At 55.4% G+C, this 27332-nt stretch overlaps 2 protein-coding genes and 1 non-coding gene across 6 annotated transcripts in view; all 3 read right to left on the reverse strand.

Moving 5' to 3' along the window:
• Positions 1 to 95: 95 nt before the first annotated feature.
• Positions 96 to 2957, reverse strand: RPS17 (ribosomal protein S17). The gene is made up of 5 exons (XM_068696194.1): positions 2810 to 2957; positions 2459 to 2610; positions 1952 to 2057; positions 348 to 413; positions 96 to 221 (listed from the first exon to the last, which is right to left on the reverse strand). Exons 1-5 carry the CDS (start codon positions 2810 to 2812, stop codon positions 141 to 143), a joined length of 408 nt encoding a protein of 135 aa, XP_068552295.1. The 5' UTR covers positions 2813 to 2957; the 3' UTR covers positions 96 to 140.
• On the reverse strand, positions 1265 to 1397 carry LOC137863387 (small nucleolar RNA SNORA71). The gene has a single exon (XR_011100887.1). It is a non-coding gene; the product is annotated as a small nucleolar RNA SNORA71 (small nucleolar RNA).
• Positions 2958 to 3191: 234 nt separating the features above from the next.
• CPEB1 (cytoplasmic polyadenylation element binding protein 1) overlaps positions 3192 to 27332 on the reverse strand; it is a 35180-nt gene continuing 11039 nt past the window's right edge. For 2 of the 4 annotated variants that reach the window (XM_068695755.1, XM_068695758.1), the window contains exons 3-12: positions 24543 to 24731; positions 10976 to 11202; positions 9806 to 10055; positions 9444 to 9557; positions 9065 to 9169; positions 7981 to 8117; positions 6913 to 7111; positions 5442 to 5536; positions 5157 to 5237; positions 3192 to 4595 (exon numbers count right to left, since the gene is read on the reverse strand). In XM_068695755.1, the coding sequence (XP_068551856.1) occupies positions 4485 to 4595; positions 5157 to 5237; positions 5442 to 5536; positions 6913 to 7111; positions 7981 to 8117; positions 9065 to 9169; positions 9444 to 9557; positions 9806 to 10055; positions 10976 to 11202; positions 24543 to 24731 (1508 nt within the window). In that variant the 3' untranslated portion in view covers positions 3192 to 4484. Of the gene's footprint in view, positions 4596 to 5156; positions 5238 to 5441; positions 5537 to 6912; positions 7112 to 7980; positions 8118 to 9064; positions 9170 to 9443; positions 9558 to 9805; positions 10056 to 10975; positions 11203 to 24542; positions 24732 to 24990; positions 25131 to 27332 lie in introns of those variants that run through there. The other 2 variants (XM_068695759.1, XM_068695757.1) reach the window with 2 other exon arrangements.

The raw sequence follows: 27332 nt of genomic DNA on the forward strand, positions 1-27332 counted from the left end.
ACACAGTGAAGCCTTAGATGTGATACCCCGAGATAAACTGCCCTCCCCTCCTCACCCCTGCGCGCACAGGTTTCGAAAGACCAAGCAGTCCCGAGTTGGTTTCCCACATTTATTGGAAAAGTGACATAACAGCGACCGCCTCAGAGAGCTCCTCGGGGTGTTTTGAAGTTCATCCCCACCGTGGGCTGCGTGACCTGCAGGTTGGACAGGCTGCCGAAGTCCTGGAAAAGAGACCGGGGTCAGTCACCGCGCTGCCGGCCCTAACACCGCTGAGGGAGGAGGCAAATCCCTCCCAGCAACACCAGGCAAATAAATCCCTCCCAGTGAGTACAGCTCAAGCTACTCACCAGAAGCTTCAGCATTTCCTTGGTGTCTGGGTCCACTTCGATGATCTCCTGATCGAGGGCAGAGACCTGGGGACAGAAGCGAGGCAGTGGTTGGGCAGTGCTGCGTGGCCCAGCAGGAAGCCCCAGGGGCCAAGTCCGCGCTGCCACCACGACGTCCCCACCCAGCACGGCCCAGCAGCATCCTCCTCGTGAGCCCTGCTGACCAGCACGGTGAGCAGCTCCAGTGCCCTCACTGGGATGAGCCAGGAGGACCCCAACCAAAACACCGTGGAACCATCTCAGTTCCACTCTCCAGAACCCAAACCTTGGCCTCTGTGTGCCCCCTTCCACAGAAGGCTACGTTACACCGGTACCTTCCTAAGAAACAATGAGTAACCCACGTTCAGCTCATACAGCTGTAGCACCAACGCTCCTTCGCTGCTCAGGAAGAGCTGTGAGCTTCAGGGTGACTTCTGCCACCAGCACCACCCCACCCGGCCTTTGAAAGGCAGCTGGTATAAAACACCCCCGCTGTTTCCTCCAGAGCTCTGCTATCTGCAGGGAACTGCAGGAGGCAGCTCTGCAGGTCAGCACAGCTCTGGTCACACCTGGAATTTGGGGGACGTGAAAGCACGTGGAGCTGCTGGTATTTCCTGAGTCATTTCTGGATGCCAGGAGTGAGGAGTCACACCAAGCTGTGGCACCGGGCTCATCACCCCACCTGGGGCTACAGAACTATCTGTTCATCCCCGACCCAGACTTTGCACATCGATAAAATCAACCTTCCACATAACCAAACCCTGCACCAAACCCCAGCACCGATTTTGGAGGGCTGAAGAGCAGAGATAATGGTCAGACCGACCACTTATACAGCACGGAAGGTAACAGCACTACAAGCAGCTGAGTAAGGAGATGTGGAAGAGCAGCGAGGAGCAGCTTGTCCGAATGCTACAGGGTTTGGGAGGGACAGGAGCAAACCCACCAAACACGGGAAACGCTTTCAGGATTCCTCTCCCTGCACTATCAATGACCAGGCCACGCACCAGACCTTGATCACTTTCGAATGCAGGTTCAGGAAAAGGGACCGGGGCGGGCACTTCTGCGCGAGGGCCCCCAGAGCTATGTGTAGGCAAAACACCGCCCGCACGGAGATTGGGGTCCCGGTGGTGCCCCTCCACCAACCGGGATTTTACCGACCGCCTCTGGGATTTTACCAACCACCTCTCTTTAGCGACATCTACTGCACAGCCGGCTTTAGGCCGCTCTGAAACAGTTTTCTGTGTCATGTTATTTCTTTCCTCATTTAAAGCGAGGAAAATGGAGGATGGGTACCACCTTCTGACCAGCAGCAGAGCTGAAACGCAGGAAGTCAGCTGCTCTTCCCATCCCACGGCACGGAGTTTTTGAGGAAAAGCCCTCAGACAGGAGGCCAGAATGTGCTCCAGCTCTCCTCCTTTGACCCAAGCCCTCCTCAGTTCCTCCCCAACGATGTTTAAAGACTTTTGGGGCCAGTAACAAGAAAACACTGCATCTGGGTGCTCTTTAGCACCCCTGTGATAGAAGGCACCCCAAGGAGGATGGGCAGGCCCCACAATGTCCGTGCGGGAAGACGGCCGTGAGCTCACCTCTGGGACGTAGTTGTCCCTCCTCTCCCTCTCCTCCTCCTGGAGTTTGATGGAGATGCCTCTGACGGGGCCCCTCTGGATCCGCTTCATCAGGTGGGTGACATACCTGCGGGACACGGGGCTGCCAGGGGGACACTCCGCGCACCGCGGGGGCCTCGGCACCTCCGAGAGCACCGGGCACAGGGGAACAAGGGAAAATGTGCAGGAAAAAGGGGAAAGCGTGCAGGAAAAGGGAAAATGGATAGGGAAAACGGGAGAACGTGCAAAAAAGAGGGAAAATATATAGGGAAAAGGTGTAGGAGAAGGGAAAGCATATAGAAAAAAGGGGAAAACGTGTAGGAAAAGGGAAAACGAAGGAAAAGAAGGAAAGCATATAGGAAAACGGAGAAAGCGTGTGAGAAAACGGCGAAATGAATAGGGAAAACGGGAAAACATGTAGGAAAAAGGAAAGCTTATAGGAACAAGGGGAAAACGCGCTGATAAGGGGGAGCGGGGGGGCAGCCTCACCCCGCGATCTTGTTGCGCAGCTTCTTGCTGGGGATGATGGCGATCTCCTCGCACACCCGCTTGTTGGTGTGGAAGTCGTTGCCCAGCCGCGTGTAGTACTTCTCGATGATGACCCGCGCCGCCTTCTTCACCGTCTTCGTCCTAACGCGTCCCTAAGGGGGGGGAGGCACCGCTCGCTGCCGCCGCAGGCCCCGCTCCCCCACCCACCCCCCGCCCGCTCCCCCCGGGGGTCCCGCGGCTTCCACCCCGCTCCCCGCAGCTCCCCGGGGCCGGCCGGGGGCAGCGGGGCCGCGGATGGCGGCGGATGGAGGAGGATAGAGGAGGATGGCGGCGGATGGGGCCGGCACTCACCATGTCGGCGGCGGCCGCGCAGAGAGAGAGGGCGCAGGGGAGGGCGGGAGGCGCCTGGGGACGCCGGGAGCGGGCGGCGCCCACAGCGCCCCCTGGCGGCCTGGAGGAGCTGGGCGGAGCTTCAGTAAAAGGGGCGTGGTTTGGGGTGTGGCCACGCCCCCAGGGATCCTCCGGGTCCCTAAGCCTGCCCCAGCGCCTCCTCTGTGCCCCCTCTCACCTCGCCCCCCAGGGAGCCCACCCCACTCTTCACCCCAAAACACTTCGTGTGTTGGGGTGAACACACTTCGTGTGTTGGGACACAGCCCTGCTGTGTCCCCCCCCAAGCCCCTCAGGTGACAGCTCACCCATCCCCAAGCAGCAAAGAGGAAGCGCACAAGATTCATTATTTTTTTTGCTGCAACGTGTTTATTATGTGCCAAAAACTACACCACAGCTTACTCCACGCATCTGTAGGAGAGTGCAGTCTTGCCTGCATATACTACAATGAGGTAGAGACTTCACACACAGCTTCACGAAAACCCACAAAGAGCAGCTGGGATATGCAACAATGCAACATCAGCTCAGCAGGAAAGAGGGAGAAATTATGACACTGGTTCTTTGGCACACAGCTTCCGATAGAGGGGAAAGTAAAAAAAAAAATAACTATAAAGTTCTCAAATCCCAGCAGCATTTCAGTCGACTGCACCGTTACTTCATACATTTCTTAAACAAAAGGAAAAGTACTTGTCCCCTCTAAGAGAAAGGGCTCCTATGAACCTTCATCTGTCCACCGAAACGCAGCCCTTTTTTAGCTAGTTACAAAAGAAAAGTAAGTCCTGTGACTTTGTGATTAAAAACCTCTATCAACCCCCCTTAAGTGCAACTTAAAAAAGTGCAACAAACTATTTAAAACTATATACAGCAGCTCAGAGATCGTTTATCCGGTCCAGTTTCAAATCCAAAAATCCTGTCCTGTTCTGTTGCAAACACCTCGATTTACAACTTTCCACCAGCAGCCCCCAGACACAAATTGCAATAATGTTAAAAGCTGCCAGGAAAGAAAAATCTCTCGTTTCAAACGACTTAAAAACTGTTTAAGAGTGTAAAAAGGAACTGGTAAAAACCCTCGAGCGTAAAATATGAAATATGATTTGGTTTAAATGAAGAGCAAAGTCTCCTTGTTGTTACAGTAAAAAACGCCAGCTGAACATTCAGTTTATGCCGTTCAGATGGGGGTTAAATGAATGGAAAGGCACTGTATGGCAACTGCAAAAAAATGGAGCCAATGAGACCTGCATTATTACCATCAGTATTGCAAGGAATGTAAAAAAGCGCCTTTAATAAATAAAAAACCTAGGTGAAGGCATCTGCATAAACACCTTCTCAACACGCGGCCCTTTTTGCTTCTCGTCAGCAAACTAGGAACCAAAGTCTGGGAACTGCAGAATCACTTGAGGGGTGCTCCCCCCCTCAAAAACCCCAAACAAAACCCGACAAAATTCACTGTGCATTAGTGCAGAAACAAAAAGACCAGCAAGTGCAAACGTGAATGTAAGATTTCCCCATTAGTCCTCAGGAAGCGCGTTCCCAGCCTGGGTCTGGCACCAGCAGGCACGCTCGTGCGCTCTCCACTTGGCAGGTTAACAAAAGGACTTTCTCCTGCGCCCGCGGCGGCCCCCGAGCCCCGGCGGCCGCTTTAGCTGGAGTCTCTGTTCTTCTGGTTGCGCATCAGCGGGCGGTGGTGACGCAGGACCTCCATGGAGTGCTGCCAGTGCCAGCAGGAGCGACAGAAGTACTTGAAGCAGATCTGTGGGGAGAGCAGAGGGCAACGCTGCCGGTCAGGATGGGTGGACACAGCACACGGCAGCCTGCGGGCTGGCAGCCCCCCTCCCTGGTCTCACTGCCCACAGCAATGCAGCAGCTCCGAGGGCTGCTCGAGCAGAGGGAGGGAATTCCAGCAATGCTGCCAGAGGGCTCTGCCAGCGCTCGCTGCTCTCCCACTCCCACCTCCTCCCGGTGAGGTGGAGCAGAGCATGCTGCTGCTGCTCCATCTCCCATTGAGACTCCAACAGGGAGCTGCTGGACTCCAGCCCAGCTCCTTCAGCAGTGAGCAGAGGTCAGCCAGCGTCCTCTACATTTTGAGCAGCCTCAGGACAGCAGTGGAAGGCTGCCTCCGCCCCGGTGAGCAGCAGGAGGGCTCTGCCGCCTCCAGAGCTCTTGCTTCAACACCTCGTCCTCCCCAGCAGGGGAGCCTGGACAACAGGGAACCCCAAACACTGCAGCCATGAGGAGTGGAGCCTGCTCCTCCCTGAGGAAGTCCCTGCACAGGGCTGCCAGGAGCAGGAATGGCACCAAGGGAAAGCATTACCTGGTCTCTGCAGAAGAAAGGGCCAGGCTGAGCGCTGCAGACTTGGCACATGGAGTCCTCCAGGTATGGGTCAATCTGAACCTGCGCAAAAAAACAGGAAGTTGGCACAAAGCCGTGGCTCTGGGCAGCCCCAGCAGGGCCACGCCACGCAGGTCACCAGCACCCCTCACAGGGACACAGGGCAGGCCGTGCTGGTCAGGATGCTCCCAGCAGCATCGCCCATCACACACATACACAAGTCCAGCTCCCTGGGCTGCCCCAAAGCCCCTCCTGCCAGCTCCTCACCTTTTTAGTAAACTTGGTAGTTTTGATTTCCACAAAGGCAGCGGTCACAGCCTTCAGGTAACTGCGCTGGTTGTTAAAGGTGACACGGCCAGACCCTGGAAGAAGCCAGACCACAAGCATTACACCAAGCCTGCACCCTGAGGCAGGAGCCAGGGGAAGATGAGGAGCCCCACACACCACCCGCCTCCTCCACCAGGCAGGCACAGCAGGCAGCTGAGAGCAGAAAGGATTTTCCACACCTGCATGAGCTCTGGGGCCAGGACAGGAGGAGCAGGAGCAGCAAGCTCCACGCCTGCACCTGAAATAAGCCAGTGCCGAGACAGCTCAGCAGCTTTTATTTTAAGCCTCCCACTCATCCCAGAGTCTTGCTTTTTTGCATCTTCACTGCCAGTCAGCAGTGCTCCTGCACCACTCATTTCCAGCAGAGTTTTCTTATGCTACAGAAAACCCTATCTGTGCTCACCTACGAGTTTCCTTTCTTGGAGTAATAAGAGCTTTGGCTGTTACACGATGCTCCTGCGTGCTGGCAGCTAGAGCTGAAGGCAGCAGGGATGGGCACAGCGCAAAGTGCCACCCAGAACACATTTACGTTGTCCCCTCAGCACCCAGCCAGCATCACGGGACAGAGGCTGGGAGACCCGGATCTGTTCTGGGGCACAGAGATCACATCTGGGGACTCTTCCTCTCTACAAGGGTCACTTCCAGCTCTCAGTGGGATCTCCTGGGACTGTCCCCAAAAGCCACTTCAGCAGTGCCATGAGCACACCCCAAACCCAGGCCCTGGGCACCCAGCTTTGACCAGAAAAGCTAGGAAGCTGTCCATGGACAGCAATGAGCAGCAGGCAGCTCAGCACTAGCCAACTGAAGTTGTTCCTGCCTGGTGACAATCAAGAGACTCACAGTCCCTTCCAGAACACAGGGCTCACTGCAGCCTTCCCATAGCTTGAGTCTGGAAAACTGCTCCTGATGGTCTGTTGCAGTGTTTTTCCACACAGACCAGCATCTTCAGTGCTAAGGTCAGCAGCCAGCAGGCTTGAGTGTGCCCCAACACCGTAACAGCCACAGCTGTCCCTTCTCTGGGGATGGAAGAGCTCAAGCAGCATCTAAGGATCATTAGCAGCTGACTGTGCGCAGCACTGAACCAAGGCAGAAAACCCTTCAGCAACACTTGAAGAGGCATTAAAAACCTTGAGCTGCTGCAGAATGATCTGGGAACTGGAAGGTGCCAGGCACATCATCTCTGCCAGCACCCCCAAGGCTTGTCTCGCATCCCCGCAGCCAGGAGGTGAGGAACACTGCTGGTGGAAGAAGCTGGCTGGACATCTGCTCCCAGAGAGGTGGAGGCAGATGGCTGTCTGTCCTGCTGGCTGCTTGTCCTGCAGAGCTCAGCGCCCTGGGAAGCAACCAGCAACGGGCATGGCTGCAGCCTGCACATCTCCTCAGAGCGCTCCCTGGCAGGAGCGGCACTCACCGATCGGGTACTTGTGCTTGTCCGTGTCGATGCCAGCGTAGACCACCCCTCCGAACAGGTCATACATGACGGCTGCCAGGGCCTCTGCGTTCAGCATCCCGTGCAGAGCCCCCACAAACACCGTCTTGCTGGGATCCAGCCGCTGCGACGGGCTGCGCACAAAGTTGCTGTCTGCCAGCACCCACGGGATCACCTGCACCTGAAAGCAAACAAGCAGGTCAGCAGGCCAAGGGCCTGTGATCCCAGCACCGGGCTGATCCTGTACCCTCAGAGGGCAGGAACCCACCCAGGCCCTCAAGACTTCACCCCTGATCTGCAAACGCCCCTTCAGTTATGGCTGTTTAGGGTCCACATCCAGGGCATGAGCTCTGGAGCTCCAGACACCTCAGTAGAGCTGGGGCCTGCCAAGGGAACACAAACACTCCATGCTGCTCTGTTTCAGCCAAACTGGAATCCGAAACACCAGTCCACTGGGGCTGGCAGCCAGGAAACAATCCAGGCATGACCAATTTTACCTACTGCCTGCACCTATGTTTACAGCCCAGTCAGATGCCTCCCTGCACAGAAGCCTATTGTTGGAAGGAATCGATGAAACAACCCACCCACTGCCAATTTCAACAGGAGCTTCCATCTGCTAGACAGCTGATATAGGGTTCTGAAGAGGAGAAACTTCTGCCAGAGCTAAATCACCAGGCACAAAAGTGCTGCCAATAGCCAGACACCAGGAGAGCTGTCTGGAGTGCAATTAGTTTGCGCCTGTCTAGATAAGACCTGAATCTCAATTCTTTAACTCCACAAACTTGTGCAGCTGCACCTGATCTACAGCTAAGGCCCCGCTCACTGGTGGGCCAGTCCAAGCCCTTGGCTGCCGCAGCGCCTCCAGCACACGGGTCAGCCAGCCAGGGCTGTGCTGGGCAGCAGCTGCTGCTTCAGCTGCAGATCCAAAATATCTGCCTGCAGCACACACAGGAGCCATCCATTCCACAAGCAGGCAAGGTCTAATAGAGAACCAGAGGGATGGAAGTGTCTCCGCAAACAAAGGGATGCAGAACTGATGGGCCTGCTCACCTCTTTGCAGCGCATCCTGCGGCTGGACATCTTGAAGTAGTATTCACTGAGCCCGTCAGGACTCAGCAGATCCTGGGAGCATGCCTGGAGCAGAGCACGCACAGATTTCTCTGACTCAAACACCAGGTAAACGTATCCTTTAGAGATGAAGGGAGAGGAACAACTGTTAGAGCTGCACTGGGGGAGGAAGGTCATTCCAGCTTGCAAACACCTTCAAAAACACTCTGATAGCACCCAAAGTATCTGCACTGCATCTCTTGCAGGCCCCAACCCTTCCTCTTGGGAGACAGCGTTACTCCTGCTCAAGCACCACACACAGGATCCACTGCTGATGCACAGAGCTGGGGAAGAGCCCCCTGCAGCACGGGGCTGCTCCTCTCCATCAGGAGTCACCGTGCTCAGGGACATCTGGGCCACTGCCTCCTGCAGCCACCTCTAGACACATCAAGTGGCCACAGCCAGCCTGGACACAGCATGGGCTGCAGGAGAGCAGGCTCAGTTTCGCACTTCGGACATCTCAGGAGCATCAACACAGAGCTGTACACCACTGTCAGTGCCAACACGGTGCCTTGCATTGCTTTGGTGGCTGAGCAAGGCCAGTAGGCACTGCCAAGGCTACAAACCAGCCACTGCATTTGTTATGCGGTAACTCGTTCCTGCTTACACATCAGCCCAACTATTTCAGACAGGAGTAAGCCACGGGGCTGTTCAACTCAGTGGTGCCCGCAGCTTGCTGTGAGCACACGTTTGTATTCACTGTGGGTGCTTTACACCAAGGGCACACATGCCTTGGGTGCCTGCACCAGCAGAGGAGGCTGGCAGCCACCACCAGAGCAGGACAGCCCCGCACTGGGCTCTGGAAGCACCAAACAGGGGTTTTGCACCCCCACGCTTCCACCCAGCCCTGCTAGGGACAGGTTAGAGGTGACAGTGCTCCGCAACCCTGGTGCTGACCCCAGTGTGAGCGGGACATTTACCCTAGGGTGCTCTGTACCATCCAGTCACCAGCATGCAGCCGTACCATCCCAGCATCCGTGCTGTAACATAGCATGGGAAAAAAGTAACCCTACCGTGTCGCTATTACCTTTAGGCATATTACCTTTGGGAGGGCAGCGTGGGTGTTTGCCATCCTTACCAGGCCACTCCACACTCAGTGAGCCAAACACACGGAAGGTGTTGATCAGTCCAGCTACACACAGAAGGAGAGAAGTCAGTGCCCCTTCAGATGGCTCCCCCCTGCAGCCACCTCCTCACAGGGCTCTCCTGAAGGCCTGAGCAAGCTGTACACACACTGTGCCACCACATGCTGGCAACTCCAGTGGGAGTTGTGGCTCTTTTCACAGAGCTTCAGCTCCTTCCCTACCCCCAAGCTGCAGGGGAGCTGGCAGCAGCACCCCAGGGAGGATGGGAGCCCACCAGATTCCAAAACCCAAGGCCTGCGTGCATGGCCGTGGGCTGCTCACCTTCCGTAATGTCCCAGGGGACTCCACCTAGGAACACTTTGCAGGAGTAGACAGGGTTCTTGTAGTTTCGGGGAGGCAGCTGCCCACTCCAGGTGCAGGTTGCTTCATTCACAGCTTGGACAAACAGGCAGCACTCAGAGGAGGACCATAAGGACCACATCCCCCGTTACCCATTCAGCAGATCTGCAGCAGTGAGGCAGCTGCCCAAACGGCCTCTGCCTGTTTGTCCACCAGCTCATGGACCCAGAAGCAGGCCTGCATGGAAGCTCTGAGCTGCTGCAAGCTCATGCCAGGCCACCCGGTCCCCTCCCAGAAGCCACCACTACGCACTGAAGCCTGCTGAGACCCAGCACCCGACTTACCTGCTGCTTGCCTGTGCAGCCTGGCTTCTCTTTCAATACTAAAGGGGTCTTCTGGGGAGTCCAGGAGATCCCAGGAAGGCCACGCAGAAGCTCCAGGCCATCTTTTCGATGCACTGGCTGGGGAGGAAGTTACTGCAGCCAAGGCCGCTTGATCTTGTTCCAGCCGTGACCCCACTCCCATCTTGAGGGGGTCTCTTGACACCCCACTGAGGGGCAGGAAGGGCAGAGGCGGGGAGATGCGAAGGCTTGACTGCAAGAGAAACTCCACATTAAAACCCAGCTTCCTAGCAGGAGGACGCAGCACTTGAAGTCATGCACCACACCAGGAGGGGAGGCTCTGGGGATGCTCCTGCTCTGACTGAGGTCTGGCAAAGGCAGGAAAGCCACTGCCTCACCTCACCAGGGAAGAGGTGACCTTCCCAGAGGAGATCCCAATCCCCACCCCACACAGGAGTTAAGGAAGCAGCAGTGCCAGAGCAGAGCCAGGCGCAGCTGAGGCCCTGGCTTTATGCTCCGATCCCGAGGAGGAGCAGCCCACAGTGTGTGCAGGAGCACAGGGCACCCTGCTGGCACCCGGAGCTGCTGCTCACACTGCAACGCGGGTGGACCCAGCTGCACAGACTGGGTCACCGAGACAGGCGCTCGCCTCGCCTGCCGGCTTCCAAATTTAGCTGTGCTTTAGGGAGCACAAGCAGGCTAGACCCAGTTTGCTGTGGAAGAAACAGGCCTGTGCTGGAGGAGCACAAAGGGGAAGGGCAATGAAAGGCAGAGACAGGAGCTTGAGAAGCCCAGGCTAGAGGCAGCTGCGCTACTCGGCCACCTCGCTGGTGGAAGCAGGACACACACCCTGCCACACACCAGCTCAAGCACTCAGACCCTCTGGGAGATGCTTTAACCCATTAAGGCTGCAGGCACAGAGCAGCAAAACATTTAGAAGAAAAATAAGGATTCTGCTAGGCTGTTCTGAGGAAGGACTGCATGAGCAGCCCTTCTTCCAAACCCTGGGCTGCAGGAGAGCTACATCAGTGCACACACGGCAGCTCCCTCAGCATTCCCTTCCCAAGCAGGCAGGCCACAGCCCCACGCATCTCCCACACTCTCCAGAAATGCAGTGAGACACCACGAACCAGAGCCCAGGCTGCAGGGAGCAGGCGCAGGCCCCTGACTTACGATCAAGTCCGAGAGGTGGTCGGAGCCCGAGCTGAACCCGCTGGTGTCCGAGTCAGAGGGGCTGCTGGAGCGCGAGTCCAGGAGGGAGCGGGAATCCAGGCGGGAGTTCCTCAGCGCCGGAGTGGAAAACTTTTCCGACAGGTCTGAGCCGATGGGGTCTAGTGGCAGGAAACCCAGCGGGGGCTTCCCCAAGACGTTCCCCAGAGGGTTACTCAGCATGCTGAGAACTGCAGAGAAACGCAGCCCATCAGTGCCGCAGCACAACGCCTCCTTCCTCCTGGGCAGGGCCCAGGAGATGCCGGGTGCCATCGCCCTGCATGCGGGCGGGGAGGGAGGTGGCAGGCTGGGAAGAGCGAGGCCTGACCCACCCACGTGGGATCCCACGGGGGCACGGCTCCAGCCAGCTCTGGACAAGAGGAACAAGTCTCAGCAAGCTGAACACGTCCCCAAATCAAATGACAAGAGCAAAGCATTCAGAAACGGTTTTAATTATTCAGAGGCTGTGAGACAAGGCAGCCTGCCCTGAAGCTTTCGGTTTTCAGCAAAGCAAGTTCAGGATACACACGATATCCTCAGCCTCACAATGTTTTAACCCAAGTTTTCAGGAGAGGAGAGTCTAAAATGCTGCCCAAACCAGACGTTAAAAGAAGTGCTATCACACTGAGGCGCACTACAGCCACTGGACACCGGTGTCACCCCAGTGCCAGAGAGCTGTCGAGGGCACACGCAGCACTGGGATGTACCTGCCCCAAGCCCCATGCCTTCTGGGAGCTGGCACCTCTAACCTCACACTGCAGTGAGGAGCTTCAAAACAGCAACAGAAAACCCAGCCAGGCGCAGGCAGGTCCGAGGCATCTGAGGCAGAGCCAGTCCGCAGGAGCTCTCAGCTCCATCCACAGCACCTCCCCGCATTTGTGGAGCTTTATCCCCAAGAATTTCCCCAGCAAGAGCACAGACCTCTTCCTTCCCCCATTTCAGCCGTGGCACAGGACTGAACTCAGCGCTGTGCTAAAAGGAGACTTGGAAAGAGACCATCTGCAGGGTAAGGTCACGGGGAGCTTTTCAAATATCTGCTTAGCTCTCCCCAACACACAGACGAACCAGCAGAAGCCAGACCGACCCCGCAGCCACAGGAAGCCTCGGCAGTACTTACTGTCGGCAGAGCTCGAGCGGAGCAGCCCTGCGAGCAGCAGGAAGCCGAGGGAAAGCTGCTGCAGACGGCTGAAGCCGGGGAGGAGACTGCTCCCTCCTCGTCGCAGCACAGAGCAGGGCAGAGCATCTCCCAGCCCAGGCGAGCTGCGCTACGCTGGTTCGCCGACTTCTCTGAAGCCACGTGATGTGTTTAAAAATACAGCCAGCGTATTGTTCAAGGGAGACAGCTGAATTTGTTAAACAGGCTCAAAAATCTGATTAGTCACTAAACAGTACAAGAGTCAAAGCAAAGCAGCTGATCCCACAGCCCAAGCCTCACAGCTGACAAACGCTCCAGCACAGACGCCCTCCTCCACCGAGCTCAGTGGGTTCATAGTACTGGTCAGCAAGCAGCCCCATGGTGACCCCGTGTGCGGTGGGCACTCCCGGAGTGCTACAAACATTGTGCTGACAGCTAGCAGCCAACGCAGTCCTGTGCCTCCTCTCCTGGCTACAGCACTGCTTTTAGAGGTTCGGGACCAGAGCCCCAAACAGGTCACACCAGCAAGGGGTCAGGGGCACATCAGCAGCCCCCAGAGGTGTTAAGGGGTTATCGGTAGTGTCACCCTCATCCCCGCCACCATGCTGGCTTGCTACGGCTGCAGCTTATACATTTGCTCCCAGGATTGCTGGGATGTCACTGCAGCTAGAAATAGAAAAACAATGAGGCCGAAAGCAGCGTCTGCAAGAAGCAGGATTGCTGGCCTTAAAGGGATCGAGTGCTCAGGTGTCTGAAGAGCATGGGGCACCTGAGTTTCAGCACCAACCACCGCGCTGGCTACAACCAACCCACCCCTGACCTCTGGCCAGGAAGCACTGGCATCCTGCAGTTAATGCAGATGGACTCCAGCCACCCCAGCAGCTTTCTGACAGATCCCACTGGCAGCACTCAGCCACGGGCTGTGCTGAGCTTGTGGGAGACCCCCATGCCCCTGTGAGTCCGAGGGCTTATCTCGGCACCTACAGCTGCTCACAGGGAGGAAGAGCTGCCAGCCAGGCTCGGCATTTGCTCCTTCATGCTCACTGAGCGATCAGGTTGCATCCCCTGAAGCCAGCCCTTGCAGGTAGCCTAGGAAACATCCGCACTGGAGACCAGATCTTGTTTCTCACTGCACCCCTCCACCAACCTGGAGCACTCACACAGCTCCCTGCTGGCAGGGTCACCCGCTGAGCTCCCTCCTTGGGGAAAGACCCACCAGAAAAGGCCACCCACCCCAACAGAACCTCAAGTCATTTGGACCACTCAAGACATCCAGGGATGTTGCCTCATCTCCCCTCCCAAACACGGAGCCTGCAGGAGAGGAGACTTTAACTATCTTTAGTGCATAAGCAAGATGTATCAGCAATCTCCAGTGTCAGGAGCATCCCTGGAGATCCTGAAGAGGAGCAGCAGACACCAGACCACTTTTTTCTTAGCCTAAGTAGTTAAAAGCAAACAATCAAGTATTTTTCACACTTATATGGGAAATTTCAGCCTAAGGGTCCACACGATTCCCTTCCACCTGCTCACACAGCAGCCCCGGCATCCAGAGCACAGCGGGTGGCAGAAAGCTTCTGGAACTTTTCAGGCCACCGCTCAGAGCTGCAGGAGAGGCACATGCCAACTCTCCTTTGCAGGGGACAGCAAAACCAGTAGCTTTTAATAGAAACTCCGCTCTGACTTTTGACTCACTGCTGCAGCTTTAATGACTGAATTCGGAGCCAGCATGCTCCATCTCCGAGCACGTCAGCCAAACGCTGACAGATTTAAGAGCTCTGTGGAGCAGTCTCGACACCCGCGTGGCACTCTTCCAGATCGCAGGCGTTCAGGACGCTCTCTAGAGAATGAGCATTGGAAGATCCAGTCCTGCTTTTCCTAGTAAATGCCATCAGGATGCTGCTGCTGCAGTGTGCCCTCTTAATTCCTGCATCATCGCGGAGCCCCAAGAGGTAGAAGCATCTCGGGCCCATCACACCCAAGCCACACATTTCACAGCAGAAGTGTGCAGCCACACAGCCCACAGCCATGGCCAGGCTTAACTTTCATCCAACCCTGTCCTGCAGACCCCAAGTCATCTCTCGGCCCTACTACAGCCATATTTCACATGAGCCCACCCCATCTCAGACCAACAACTCCCCCAGCACAAGCCGCTGTTCTCAGTGTGCTCCCTGGGAAAGGAGCCCCAGCAGCAAGGCGTCCAACACCCAACGCAGCCAGACTCAGAAGAGCTTTTTTCCTTGCATGCTCCAGTTAGATTTACAATTTAAGATTTTCAGCACCTGCTCAGGATCTTGAAGCATATGGCTTTCTTCCCCGCATACTGTTATTTACAGCCACTTAAGGATTAGACCTTCCTGGTAGTTTTGACCAAGCCTATTTTACAAGAAATGGCTGTAAAGATGAGCCCTGAGCAGCCAGGCTTACCACTGCCAGCAGTTCAGGGAAGGACTCTGGGCAAATAAACCACCTTACCGCTACGCTGATGACAAATGACGCTTTACTGCCTTGAATAAGACCTTAAGATAAGCAGAACACTAGAGACAGAGCAGCCACTGAATTTTTATTCCCAGTGACTCGAGCTGACGAAGAGCCCTGCCACCATTAAGCTGTCCTCGAGGACTCCGGCCTCAGCTTTGGGCTGCAGGAGACCACCCAGCAGAAGGAGCCAACAGCACGTTCCACACAGCTGCTAGCAGAGCAGCGCCTCTGCCCCGTGGTGCATCTGTTCAAGGCAACTTACCCAGAAACAGAGCCTTGCCCAGAGCAAGGGCACTCACATCACACTTCTCACATCCCTCTGCTCAAGATCTTCCCCACACCATTGGAACAGCAGCCGAAGCTTCCCCAAAGAAGAAGTTTGCCACGGGGCAGCACGCACTGCTCTCAGCCCCCTCATAAGTGTGGGTAGCAGCGTGCACGCACACAAGAGACTCCCGTTCTGCCGAGCAGCATGCCAGGCCCCAGATTCCTGCATTACAGGCAACGTCTGGCACCTGCATGCTTAATGTGCGTGCAGTCAGACACCGCTTTTGGCAGTGGCACCGAGTGCTAGATGAGCACAGGCACCCACTTTTTGAAGTCGTGCTCTGAATACATATTTCAGCCTTTGAAAGCTCGCTGCAGGGCTGGAGGAAGCCTGTTTAGAAGGGACCAGAACTTGTACAAGCAGGTCAACAGCACTGAGATGGTCGCTTCTGCTGGCTGGCACCACCAGCAAGGGTAGAGGCAGGGACATTTCAATCTCCAAACACTACTCACATTGCAAGCCTGCCCCCTGCCCTGATCTCCTTGTGGAGGCAGGGATGAAGAGATCAATAGGAAGACTCACCAGGAGAAGCAGAGGAGATGATTTTCAGAGCCACAGCACTTCTGCTTCCACTCAGTGACACCTGCCGTGCCCAGAGGCTGCAGAGCTGCATGCACATTTGGGGCACGGCGGCGGAGGAGGGAAGCAGCGTGACCAAGGCCCTGGAGACTGAACACAGTGCAGTTTTCTTTGTCATTCGTCAAATAAGCTTGTAGAGGGGAAAAAAGGCTGATGTCCCAAACAATAGCCTGCTGCAGTTCCAGAAAAACAGCTTGTCTGCAGTTTTTACCGCCCAGCCAGACTCTACCCGTGTGGGGTGGGAGCAGGCTGACTGTTTTAGTCAGCCAAAAAGCAGCACCTCCTACAGACACGAAGCAGCTTCATGGCATGAGAAACATTTGCATGTCTGAAAGGCAAACGGGCACCTTAACCACCTCCTACAGCTACAGCCAACGTCTCTGTAGTTACGGCAGAGACACAGCCAGACAGGCTGCCAGGGTGAGTTCTTCCCCTCCACCACAAACAAGCACCAAGCTGCTTAGAACTTGGCCTGCTCAGCACAGGAAAGAGGAGATCCATACTCCAAACTAACCTCATGGGGTTTCTGCACTTCTCACCTGCATCCATGGCACCTTGTGCTGCCTGGGGGAGCCAGCAGGCCTGCAGTTACAAAGGATCACAGAGAAACAGGTAAAATCTGCAAAGAACTGCTAATGGCAAAAGAAAAATCCGTCCTCCTAAGCACAGAAGCAATGGGACAGTACCTGGAATGGACAAGGGAGAGCTGCAGCCTTAAATGTTCAGAGCTCACCTGAGCAAGACCTAGCACTACTGATCAGAGCAGCAGCCTGGATACCTCCTGAGGTCTTGCTGAAATCCTCCTCCTTCCATTATGCTCCCATCACTCCAGATGGAGCAGAGTCACCGCTGTTATGAGAAGAGCTACGTGAAGGCAGAGGCACAGAGCTGCACATCACAACACAAGTCTCAGTCATCTTGAACCAAATGCCAACATTCAAGAAAAGTAGAGCCCAGACCAGCAGATGTGATCAAGGATCCACTTTAGACAGTGGTTACTACTGGCAATCAAGAACTATTGCACAGCCCTTTTTTTTTTTCTTTGTTTCTGAACTACAGAAGAAGAACTCTGCCCTGACGGATTCTTCATTTGGGACAAAGAAGAACTGAGGATATTCAGGCAGCTATTTCTGGTTTGCTAAGAAGGGGCAAGGGAATAGAAAAAAGCAGCATGATCCCACAGCTGAACCACAGAATTAGAGTCAGGACACCTGAGGTCTATTCTTGGTTCTGGCACCAACATGGTAAGTCACTTCCCCGGCGTGCCCTGAAAAATGGAAACAGCAGCAGAACCAGGAACAGAGGCTTATTGCATTAACGTTTGAGAGCACAGGTCCTCCTCCTGCTCCGAGTGAGCAGGACCTGGCTGACAGCAAGCTTAACTGCTTCTTGAGGCAGGGAATTTACTACGATGTTTCTGGGAGGGGAAAATGGATGCCCAAGGTAGATGTAAAATCAGCAAGGACAGCTAAAACATGATTCAGGATTTTAGAAGCGCACAGGTAATTGCATTCACTAAGCAGACTGCCACAACTGCATTCGTCTTAAGAGATCAGAACAGTGAAATACAGCAAGGTTTAACACGTATCAGTCCCAGAGATATTTAAAAGCCAACATATTCAGGTCAAATTCTGCACAACAAGCTTCGGTTTTGCAAGCCTCAAGAACAAACACTTCTATATTTAAGTACTAAACTCCTCTCAATTATCTGCTGCAGCGTCCAGGGTGCAAACTCCGCAGCATGTGTTAGTTTCCGTGATAACAAGGCTGAGGCTGACTCATTTTCACTGCTCAGCTGTATCACAGTTTGTGGGGTGTCAAGTCGATCAGGATACCAGCTTTAGGAAAAGGAGAGCTCTTTGGAGGACAATGGGGGAGCAGCATGCTGGAAAAACCCCTCTGGGCAAAGGAAGAGCAACTAAAACAGATTGTTGCCCCAAATGCAAGCCTCTTTGGGAAATGGCACACAAGGAGGGGAGCCAGGCATTTCTCCACAGCCTTCTCACACGGATGGCCTTGGGACATGGTGCTGGCCCAATTAGTGTTTCTTTTTCTTCAGCCCCCCTTGGGCTACATTCCTTTCCCCAGTCTGTGCCATTCCGCATGCAGGGTCTTGGAGAAGGCGATTTACCTTGAGCCCACAGGCAGGCAGGTTCAGACCAGCCGCCCTCCAGCAGTGCCCTCACACAGCTCCACGTGAACACACTCAGCCTTGCACACACTGCAGGGTTTGTAACAAGGCAGGGAGATAAAAACACACTTGGGACTTCTTCTGAAGAGCTACCACGTTACCACAGCTGAGCTGCAGCAGGCAGACTTTGATACCTCGCTCTGCCCAGCAATAAGCAGCCCTGCCACTGCTTAGACACCTAGCAGCACAAGGGATGGAAGAAAACCTGTCTGTCCTATCCCTCATTTGATTGGCACAATTTTGGGGATGAATTTTACCCCAGGCCAGAGCTTGCATACATCTGAAACACCCTGCCACCATCTCCAATATCAATCACAGTGGAAAAGAGACTAAGCTGCTAGTCGCCTGGGGCAGCTCAGAGCCACCAAGGAGCAGCTCAGATGCTCTCCTTGGGAGGAGACACTTGTAAGGCTCATTTCAGCAGCTAGATGAGAGGCACACGCTTCAAACTACAATCTGGTGTCAAAAGCTTATAGGAAAGCTCCACGAGCCCCATGTATTTGTACACACCAGCATTACCAGGCGACAAAGCAACAGATAGCTTGTCTATGAAGGGTGGAGATCTGCCAGTGCTGGAGCATTTTCTCCACCACACCTCCACCAACGATCAGATGCTTGAGAAGTCTGTGCCTTCCTTGCACCCACACTCATCCGCCGTTACCTCCACAGGCTCAGTGGCCAGGCAGCAGCAACAGCCCCTCAGATGCTCTGGAGAGCACACTCAAACATCCTTCCCTCCCAGGAGGGACCAAGGGAAGAGATTTTTGGTGGGGCGTGCCTGCTCCTGCAAGCCATCTCCAGCACAAGCCAGGAGGCTGCCCTGACCCACTTTAGCTCTTGCTGGGTGAAGGCAGAGATGCTGGGAAGGTTCCTGTTCAAGTTGCTCACCTATTTGCATCTTCTGCCTTACAACATTAGTGCAAAAAAAAAAAATCTGTTTAGGAGAAGCTGCTCAAATGGAAGATCTAAAAGCCGGATTAAGAGCAGCTTCCATTAGAAGCCAATTGTAAACTTGGAGCTTGGATACTTGTTATACTTATTTGATACATGAGTTATTCTGTTAAGGATCAAGCACCACTGCCCCACAAACAGCCTGCAGCTATCAAGCGCTCCGGGCCCTCTGCTCCTCAGCACAGCCAGCTCTGGCCAGCAGCTGAGAAGTCAGCCCATGGAATGTGATCAGCCCTTACCGAGATGTCCTCAAGAAACAAGTGCCCATTAAGCATCCACACTAAGCACGCCCTCAGAAAAGCCCTACAGGAGCTAAGAGGGCACGGGGCAAGCTTTTAGGCAGGCCATCGCGTAGGCAGCGCTGCAGTACAATGGGCACACAGGAGACCCTGCAAGGCAGGCTAGCTTCCAGCTTGGAAAACTGGACATCCTCCCTTATTGTGTTATTATAAGGGATCTCCACATATGAGGCACTGCAGCTGTTTGTACCAAGCTGCCGCCCTGCTTGGGAGCGGGCACTTGGCACCGTGCTGCAGCACAAGTTAGCCCAGCAGCAAATTAAACAGAATGGATGCCCTGGGGACTTCCTCACCCAGATCCTGTCCCTCCAGGGTCTTCCTCGAGCTCTGCAGCTGAGCACTCTGAGCCAGCAGCTCCAGCCCTGTAAGAAGGGCAGCACCTGCTGTGTCGTGCTCATTAGCAACCACCCCAGACTGATCAGTAACACTCACCAACCTCCTCTGCAGCCATGGCACACACCAGGAGTCTGGATTATCCTGCAGAAAGAGGGGTGCTTCCTGCTTCCTTCTGCCAAAGCTAACCAGCTCTGGAGGAGGTGTTTTCCCAGGTGCCTGCCACCACAGATGCAGTGTTTTGAAGACAGTCTGCAAACAGACGGTCCTGGGGGAGCAGCGTGCAGGTCCCTCCTGCTGTTGTTGGGAAGAAAGGCTAGGAGTCCATGGAAACAGCCACGCTTCTTCCTGTGCAACAGGTCTTGTGTCTTGAAAGACACATCCCCCCCCTCAGAAGATGACAGGCTTTTGCCTTGCAGGCTTTAGAGCCTCCTAAGAGAGGCCCCAGCTCCTTGCCAGGCAGCACACAGACTGCCCACAGCCCTGGCCCAGCAGACTTTAAGCAGCTGCAGATGACCAGCACATCCACGCTTACGATGCAAAGAAGTCACTGTGCTCTGGGAAGCAGTAGAACTGGGAGCCCCTCTTGAAAGGATCCAAGACCAAACTCATCTGTTGCCACACCAGCAGCCTCATGGTGATGCTTAAGAATTCAGGGACATTTTGGAATTGCACATCTGCTCAGGCTGTTCTCACCCAAAGACAGCATCCCATGCTCCAGGAGGCAAAGACACCATCAGCAGTTTCCCAAGACACTGATAGCAGTGTTCAGAACTTATTTAGGAGCAAGGGAACAACAATGGTGACATCCCAGAGCAGAGCTGAAAACACTCTGGCAGTCATTGCCCCCAGAGACAGTGCTCAGCAAAAGGCCTGAGGCTGCAGATCTCTAAAGAGGGGCTGAAGGATCAAGATCCTTCTCTTTACAGGGACATGAGCAGAACAAGGAAGTCTGGAACTGACACCAAGCACTGCTCACACCTGTGTTAGAGCCTATGGAGGCCACACTCAGCTCAGGGAACAGGACAGAAAGCTCCTCCAGTGCATTTGTACCATGGCAAGCTTCACATTAACAGACTGGTTTTAGGATGATTTCCCAGTGGGCGAGCCTGCCTGTCCCACATAGGGAGGCTGAGACTAACCAATATAGGGCAGACCAGGCCAGCCAGACCAAGCAGCTGGCACACAGGCAGAACAGCGGTGAGGGAGCCGTGAAATCCACACTGCTGTCACTGGTTGTCTGGGCAAGAACTAGAACAGGACCCCATTTGCTCATGCTCCTTTAGGAACAGGAAGGATAAAGGATGCCACCGAGGGCAGTCCTGCCTTGCTGCCTCTTACCCTTTCCTTGCCCCTGCAGAGGGAGGAACACAGAGGTCTTGAGGCAAGCAGCTGCCCGCTGCTGGGATGCTGTAAAGGGGAAACGCTGCCTCCAGAAAGACAGCTGGGATGCCAGCACTGGAAGTGCTTCAGGCCAGTTTCCTGCAAAAGCCCCTCCCCAGGCCACCGAGCAGCTTTCTGGGGCTCGATGAAGTACTTCCAGCCTGACAGATCTAGTGGCAGCAGCGGGTTTGATGTGCCTTCCCAGCTATGAGACAGCAGTTCACTCCTACAGCCAATAAATGCAGGCAGCTTCAGCCTGCAGCAGCTGCTGCCTCCCGGGGAGGCTCTCTCCAGACACCAGCTTCAGGGGCTGGCAGTGCGTCTGGCACGCTCTCAAGGGCTAAGTACACGTCCTCAGTGCATTACGGTGCTACACCCAGAAGGAAGGCGCATTATAACAGGCCGGTCCTGCACAGCCATTCCAGCATCCCTTTGGGAAGGGGGACAGAGGCAGGACTGGAGCATACAAACCGGCTTCACCGCACCCTGGCCTCCTCTGGTGTGGCACCGGGTCCTGCTGTGCCATGCCACCACCCTGGGTGCGCAAGGTGACACCAGGAGGGTGTGCAGCCAGCGGGTCCTCCCCTTCAGCTCCGAGCTCCGCGCTGGCAGGGACGACAGGCAGCAGAGGAGGTCCCAGCTCGTCAGTGCTCAAGCACAGGCACTGCAGGGGACCACATCAGCAGTATTTTTAGCCTGACTGTTACTTGTGTTTTTTTTTTTTCCTCCTCCTTTTTGCACTTCCACCCTTCCAGCCACCTCCCCATGGGTCTGCGCAGCTGAGTCACTGCTGGAACCTTCCAAAGGCATTGGGTGCCAGCAGCACCATCCCTCCCCAGCCCCTAGAGACTGCCCAGCCCTGACACAGCTTCGCCTGCCTGCAGAACACCCCCAAAAGAGTTCCCAGCCCTGGGGAGCAGGCTCATGCAGCCTCCTAAGCTGCAATGCCGGGTGCTAGGAGTGCGCGGACATGGAAGCACCCAGCCTATGTCTTCCTTTCAGCCACAGCATGGTCAGGCCACCCACGAATGTCCGCTAGCTTCTCAGATTTGCACAGCTCACAGCCCCAGGAGTGCTCCTCCACCACCCAGAGAGGAGCTCCCAAGCTACATGGCTTCTTCTCCCCTGGAGCTTCACACTGCTGCTCCAGGGCCCTGGCAGAGCAGGCAGCCGCAGCTCTGCAACCCCAGGAAGCGTAGGCAGGCTGAAGCCATACCACAGCCACACGCAGACCCCAACATTTCACCTCCCCAGTGAGCAGATACCATCCCCACAGCGCTTGGAGCAGGACTGGAACAACTGGGCAGGCCCAGGAGCATACCCGGCCTAGCTGCTGCACATCCTGGAAGGGAGGGTGGGATGGACAGGCAGAATGCAGCCTCAGAACACCCCAACCATACAGCTGGGGTGCTCTGAAGGCCTGAGGCTCCTCCAGGGAAGCAACACAGCTGCATTTGGGCTGGTTTATGCCCCAGTCATCCCCACCTCCTATACCAAGGGAATAGGAGGAGTGAAAGTGAGAAAGTCTTCTCCAGACAATGCTGGGTGCCACCTCCCAACAGCTGCTGCTACCAAAAGCACCCAGGGGATGCAGGCCACCCAGGCACAGCCCCTTTCCACTGCTCCTCCCAAGCCTCTGTGGCAGGAGCTCCAGCACAAGACGCTGCAATCCACAGGGGCACAGCCTCTGCTAGCAGGGAGATCACCACAGCACCTTCACATCACCCCCCAAATTCACCTCCCTTACAAAACCAGAAGCCCCCTGCCCTTGGAAGGGCACACATCCCCCAGCACCAATCTACGCAGCTCAACCTGCGGCACACAGAAGCCTGCCACAGGCTCATGCAAGCGCTGCTGCCTGCCTGGCAGAGCGCTGCAGAGATGTCTGCACCTCTGCCAACGCAGCCTGGCAGGAAGCTGGCCAAGAGAGCTGGGGACGGCCGCACCGGATCAGGTGGGGCTGGGACACCAGCACGGAGCAGCCACCCCAGTGCGTGACAGCCCCAGTTCTGCAGCACTACGACCCAGCCCTGCATGGCATGGTTAGTGCTGGAGGGATGGTTCAGCACCGGCACAGCCTCCTTTGAGTGATCCTTTACATTAAGGTCCTACAGCACAGCCCAGGGCCCTACAGTCTGCTGGCTGCCATAAGGGGCTCTGCGCACAGCCTGTTCTAAGGCATCTGTCCAGCCCACAGCACCGCTAACTCCCATTCCTCCATCCCCCCACCATGCTTCAGCGGGGGTTGAGCTGGCAGTGAATCAGCTACAGGACACACAGTGAGCGTGGTGTTCCCTGGCTTGTTCAGGGAAACCCAGAGGACCATGTGCTGGAGGTTTCATACAGCAACCACAGCCCGACCGTAGCAGACCCTGGTTGCCTGCCCTAGGGCCCATGAGCTCTGTCTTGCAGGAACTGGATGTGGGAACTTGAGCGAGCTGCGCTGACAGAACTGTCATTTTAAACTCTGCCACCCCACAAGCAATTTTTATGACCAATGCAGTGACATGCTGTGTTGTGTCCCAAAAGCTCAGCTCTTCCTATCCAGGGGCAGCACCCCCTCAGAGCACACATGGTGTAAACAGCTGGGCATCAGAGGTGGTCTGCAGCACCCCCTGCCCCCCCCCAGACACCCACATGGCACTGCCCAGGGGCTATCTACATTCCTGTCAGCAGCAACTTCATGCCTGGGGCCTCCTGTGTCACCCAAGTCTGCGCAGAGATGCACTACCCTTTTAACAAAGCAGCAGCGTGCTGCTATAAAGGGATGAGTTTCTGTAGCAACCAGGCTGAACTTGTACAAACTCTGCCAAAGCACTAGATCTTTCCATGGACTGATACTTGAATGAGCACGCCAGCGCTGGAGAAGCTGGTCCTTACAGCCCTGCAAGGCTGGGAAATGAACATGTCCCTCTCTACCACACCCCCTGCCCCGTGACAGGGAGCTGCATCGAGTTTGTGCACGAGGCGCCCCTTCCTCATCCTGAGCACACACGGTTTGACAGAGAAAGCCGGTACCTCTGCAGGAGTTAACTGAGCCCTGCGTGGTGCTGGGGAGTGCCCAGCACCCCCAGGACTCCCCATCCCATCCAAGCTAGGGACACCGCACTGGGGAAAGGGAAGCCAGCAGCACGGCTGCAAGCCCACACCCTGCCAATCACATAGGTTTGCGCCGGACCACAGGGGTTCAAGCAAGAAGCCATTCTGCTGCACCTCCTCCAGCCCGCTGCTCGGAGCGGACCAATGCTTCCAGCCAGGCAAGGCTCCCTCTGAATCCTCCAGGCTGAAGTAGTTTGCCAGGTGCTGGCTGCACCTACCACACCCCAGAGGCAGTCGTGCAGCCAGCACTGCTGCTGCGCAGGGGCGAGCACTGCCACCGGGACTCTCGCAGCCAGGCAGGGGGTCTCTCTGCAAACACCCGGCTGCAACGCACCCTGCCTGCCGCTGGGGATTTTCTCCGGCCACCGGAGCGAAGTTGGGCTGCGCTCGCAGGCGGCGTGGCTCAGTGCCCTAGCACCACACCCCCCACCCACTCCATGCAGTGGCAGGGAGAGGATTTCTCTTCTCTCGGCTGCGTTATTCCTCCAGCAGCGTCACAGCGACAGCAAAAGATAAGCCCGGGCACTTCTGCCTGCAGTGAACTGACAGCAGAGCAGAGGGGGCTGTGGCACAGCCAGCCACAGCCTCCCCAACTCAACCCTGCCCTTGCCACCACGTTACACAAGCACTACAGGGCGACAAGCCCCCATCGGAAACTGCCAGCACCCTGTTACACAAGCAATTGCTCTGCATTAGCTTTAAAAGAGCAGGAAAAAAAAAGGAATCCAGCAACTGTTGCTGCATGTGTCACTCACCGGACTGTGTGCTGGTTTGTGCTGCAGCATCAGAGTCCTGGGTGCTCCAGGGTCTGTCCCACCCTGTCAGGTTGAGGGACTGCAGGCCAAGGCACAGGTCGTTGGTGTCGGGGAGGCCACGGGAAGACTCTTGCGTGGATGTGGGGAAAAGCATCCTGCTTGCCACTGCTTCTTCAGAGTCCTGGAAGTCTGCTCAGATTGAGAACAAACAGAAGCTTGAGAGTTCAGGGCTGCTTTTCTTTCGAAAGGAGTTTTCCGAAGCGTTAAGCCCCAAGGCAGGTCTGGCGCTGCTCTGAAGCCACTGCCGCCGCAGCCAGCGGTTGCACCCCAAAAGGGAGGGCTACCATATGTCCAGAAACCAGCCCCCCACCCCCCTCAGCCCCTCCACCTTCCTATCCCGCCTGCATTACTGACTGGGTCAGCATGTGACCAGGCTGCTGATGCTTACTGTGCTGACAGTGACGTCACTCAGCCATGCAAGAGAACCGCATCAGCTCTTACAAAATAGGGGTAAGAAGAAAGGATGGATTCCCCCGAAAGACAAGGCAGCAGGCAGGAGGAAAAGGGTGCAGCTCCGGTAAGCCAGGCAGCACAAAAGCAGAGCTCCACGGCGCAGCAGACAGCGATCCCCCCAGCAACGACAGCAGACAGTTAGTTTTAGTGCTACCCAGCTCTCCTGTCCCCGCCTCCCTCCGCCCACAAAACCCAAAAACACTTTAGTCCTGGACAGCCTCCAGCTGCTGGCTCCAGTTCAGAGCCCGATGCAAAGCTTCACAATTCTGCTAGCATAATCTATTCGGTTCAGCTTGGCCACTCTGCCTCCCTGACTCTGCATTGTTTACCACTGAGTAACAAGGATAACCTTCACCCCCTCCCCGCTACCCAGAGGGAAGCGCGTTATCCCTGTCCGGTCCGCGTGGGCACATCACACCGGTGTAGGGAGCGCAGGACCCGTTTCCCATCGGGAATTTCCATGGCCTATTTCCCTTCCGCCTGCCCAGTCCCCCCCTGCCCTGAGCCCTCCCCTCCCCTGCGGGAGGTGTGCGAGCCTACGGTACTGGAGACGCCGGATTCCTGCCTCGGTTTAAGCTCGTGCCAACAGCCTAAGGAAATGCAGCAGGTTCATAGTCTGCGAATTCCAGCTTAATGCGGGATCTGGGGGCTGATGAAACCACAAGATGCTCAGCCGTGCTACCCGAAATCTGAGTCAGAGGGCATTTATAAGCCAGCTCCAGGCAGTGGCAGCTGTCTCCTCCTCCTCCCCCTGCCCCCTTCCCTCCCACTGTGCCATCAGATGTGCACCTCGCACACACGCCGCTCGCGGCTCTTCAGCGACTCCAGCCCGTCACGTTATCCCTCACGTGCGGCCCTGGCCACCCCAGGCAGCCTGCTGGCCTCCACAGGCCTCCTTTTTTGCGCCCACAGCCGCATCCCTCCTCATTCAGCACCCAGCACAGCCAGGCACTGAGGTGGGGCCCTTGCCTTCACCCCGTAGTTGTTTCCAGGAGCTAAAACACCACAGTCGGGATGCAACCAGCTAAAACTGTACCCACTGACAACCAGCTGCCTCCCTGGCCACAGCATCTTCCATGGTACTCTGCTGGCATAGCATCCGCACAGCTTTTCCTGCTCCCCTAGTATGCTAGTACGAGCTGTAGCACCAATTCAGTCAAATCGCTACCAGGCGCCTGTAACAGCACCGAGTATTTCTCTGAAAGCATCGTGCCGCATCTCCGGCTGGGTGTTTTACTGCATTAATTCCTCCTGTACACTTTTTGGATTGCTCGTTTTGGACAGGCCCTAAAAACATTTATAATGCAGCTGTAGGGAGGAGAGGAGAAAGGCACATTGCTCAGACAACTCAGTTCCCACAGCAACCATAACTTGCCCATATGAATATGCAACATTTCTGTGTTTATGGAAATGCACAAGTGCTCTGCCTGAGTCCCCATCCCTGGCAGGAGGAGGCTACCTTCCACCTGGGGAGCAGGATCTCACAGGTTTTGTACCATCTTCACCATCAACTCCCATCACACCTGATGTTCTGACAAGCACGAACACAAGCATGAAGCATTTTCTGACAGCAGAACTCAAATCTCATCCACAGCCCCTCTGGAAAACCCACAACTTAACAAATAAGGAAAATAGGGAACGAACTCAAAGTGCTCACGCCACAGCATCCTAAGCCAGACATGCCAGCTTTCCCTCACTATCCCTATTTCTCAGGAAATAAGCTATTTTGTTTAATTGAACCCAATCAGATTTGGGTTCAGAGCTGTGTTTCTTTCTGACGACTTCAACCTACATTGAAGACAAGCTCTCTGCAATTCAGTTTACAGGCATAGCTGCTGAAACACAAAGCAGGATTTACTTTGATAACCAGCATTTCTTAATTAGACCTTCTCCCAACCGAAGCAAACAGCCAGCACAAGCCTGCTTCCCCTTTAACGGCAAACAGCCACAGAGAAAGATAGATATGGGTCATCAAGGAAAAAAATAAAAAGGGAATTTAAAATGGATTTCTGGAATGCTTATTTTCAAACTCAGAATGGAAATTTGCTACAAAACAGTCAATTGTTAATGGCACACATGTAAAACTAATAGGATGTGGGGCAGGAGGAATTAATTTCCTACAGAAATCCAGTCTGAAGAGTCACAACCTCAAGTCAGTTGCAAGTACGTGCCTACCAAATATTAGTTTCACTTTGCAATCTGACCCAGCCCGGCCCAGCCCAAATGCTTTGCCGCAGACTTTTCCAAGCCCCGAGAACCAGCCCAAATCTCTCCAAC

This window comes from Anas acuta, chromosome 12, assembly GCF_963932015.1.
Source record: "Anas acuta chromosome 12, bAnaAcu1.1, whole genome shotgun sequence".
NCBI classification, from domain to species: Eukaryota; Metazoa; Chordata; class Aves; order Anseriformes; family Anatidae; genus Anas; species Anas acuta.